General features: G+C 32.4%; 1 protein-coding gene across 1 annotated transcript in view; it reads right to left on the bottom strand.

Moving 5' to 3' along the window:
- Positions 1 to 1,776, bottom strand: part of IL23R (interleukin 23 receptor) — a 61,831-nt gene that overhangs the window by 33,890 nt on the left and 26,165 nt on the right. Inside the window, exon 5 of the mRNA XM_011369615.1 lies at positions 808 to 963. Coding sequence (XP_011367917.1) covers positions 808 to 963 — 156 coding nt within the window. The remainder of the gene's footprint in view (positions 1 to 807; positions 964 to 1,776) is intronic.

Here is a 1,776-nt window from a genome sequence, read left to right as displayed (position 1 = left end):
GATCTCCCAACAGAGGGTGATCCACACTTGCTGCCCTTTGGCTGAACTCTGGTTTTAGGGTTAGGATGTAATTGTAACAGGTTCAAGTTGTCAAAGGCCTAATTACTTTTTGGAATTTATTTTAAGGAAGAAACTAACTACACACAAAACTTTAGCCAAAAGGTTGTTCATGACAGTCTAGTTTATAAGGGTAAAAATTTGAAAATAGTGGAAATCTCCAATAATAAGTGACTAAAGACATTTATTAAGAATAATATCATAGATTAAATTAATAAAAATATTTATTCTACATTGTAAGTTTTAAAAGGCGAGATCTAGAAATATCTGAAGCAAAAAATGTTAACATTTGTTAAATTTGGCTGATAAACATAGAGATGTATACATAATTCTCCACAATTTTCTATGTGTTTTGTAAAACTTTTCAAAATAAAAACAAAAACATAACTTCCACCATAGGGTATACAGAAAAATTCTTTAGTATGCTATACTTCTCACATCATAAAACTCGTAGCACTTTATTCTAATCCTTATTTCTTTTCATCTTCTCTAGGAGATCACAAGATATTTAGGGCAACAGATACCTTTATATTATTTCTCCTAGCCCTTAGAACAATGCTCAAACATAAGAAATTATTAATAAATATTTTTAAAAGCACACACACTTGTGCAGAAATTATGGGTAATTCTTGTATACTTTATCATGATCTAGAGGAACTTTTGAGGAACTTTCAGATCTAGACTTCATTCTACTAGGTCAGCACAAATTAGTTGTTTATTCATAAAAATATAGACTTTCTTATTCTTTACCTATGTCATCCAGGTGAATTTGCAGTTGTTTTGACTTCTCCATGCCTAGTACATTTTCAGCTTGGACCCAAACCAAATAGTTCTTGCCTCCTCGTAATGAATCAATGGAGATGTTAATATAATTTGAGGTGAGATATTGTTGTTCTTCTTTTGTCTCTAAACTTAAAAAAAAAAAAAAAGATTATAATCATCAGTTATGTCTGGCTTGAAATAATTATTCCTCAATTTTTTTTAAGGTTACCTTTTTAGTTTGCCTTCAGAAGGCAACATTTACTGAAAAATGAATCAAAATTGATTTTATTTTGAAAATGTAAAAAAATAAATTCAAGACTATCTAGGACCACAGCATAACTTTCATGGGCCCTAAGCAATTTTGTCCTCATGGACTCCTTTCATTAAGAAAAAAATAGTACGTGTGTGTGTGCGTGCATGTGTGTATACATTTTTATAGGTAGTATTTTACAACTGTTGTTATAAAAGCAAATATATTAATATTATATATTAAAACATTTTCTTTGACTTAACAGTTCATTTTTTCCTTCTGATTTAAAATGTAATTAAACATTTTTGTGGACTCCTGAAAGTAGTGAACTCTCTGGGCACCATGCCTAATCTGCCTGGTGAATAAGTCGGCTCTGGACATAGCTTGAAATAAATGAGTATCTTCTGGGAAAGAGCACTGCCTAAGGGTTCAGTGCAAGGGCTTTGAATCAGGCATTTCTACCAGAGGTAGAGTGAGGGGTAAGAATGAGGTGTGGGGTGATGATGGGGTGAGAGATATGAATGGGGTAGAGGAAGACTAACCTTCCAGGTAGAAAAGAACAGCATGTTCTGAAACAAATAAATTAGATTAAATGCCATTTTTGAGAAAGTTCAACAAGTTCAATACTCTGGAGCATGAAAATGCAAGAAGTAACTTGAAGTAGAGCAGACTGGGTCTTGAGGATTTTGAGGGTAAAACTGACTGGA

Source organism: Pteropus vampyrus, unplaced genomic scaffold (assembly GCF_000151845.1).
Source record: "Pteropus vampyrus isolate Shadow unplaced genomic scaffold, Pvam_2.0 Scaffold151, whole genome shotgun sequence".
NCBI classification, from domain to species: domain Eukaryota; kingdom Metazoa; phylum Chordata; class Mammalia; order Chiroptera; family Pteropodidae; genus Pteropus; species Pteropus vampyrus.
This window is presented reverse-complemented; position numbering and strand designations above follow the sequence as displayed.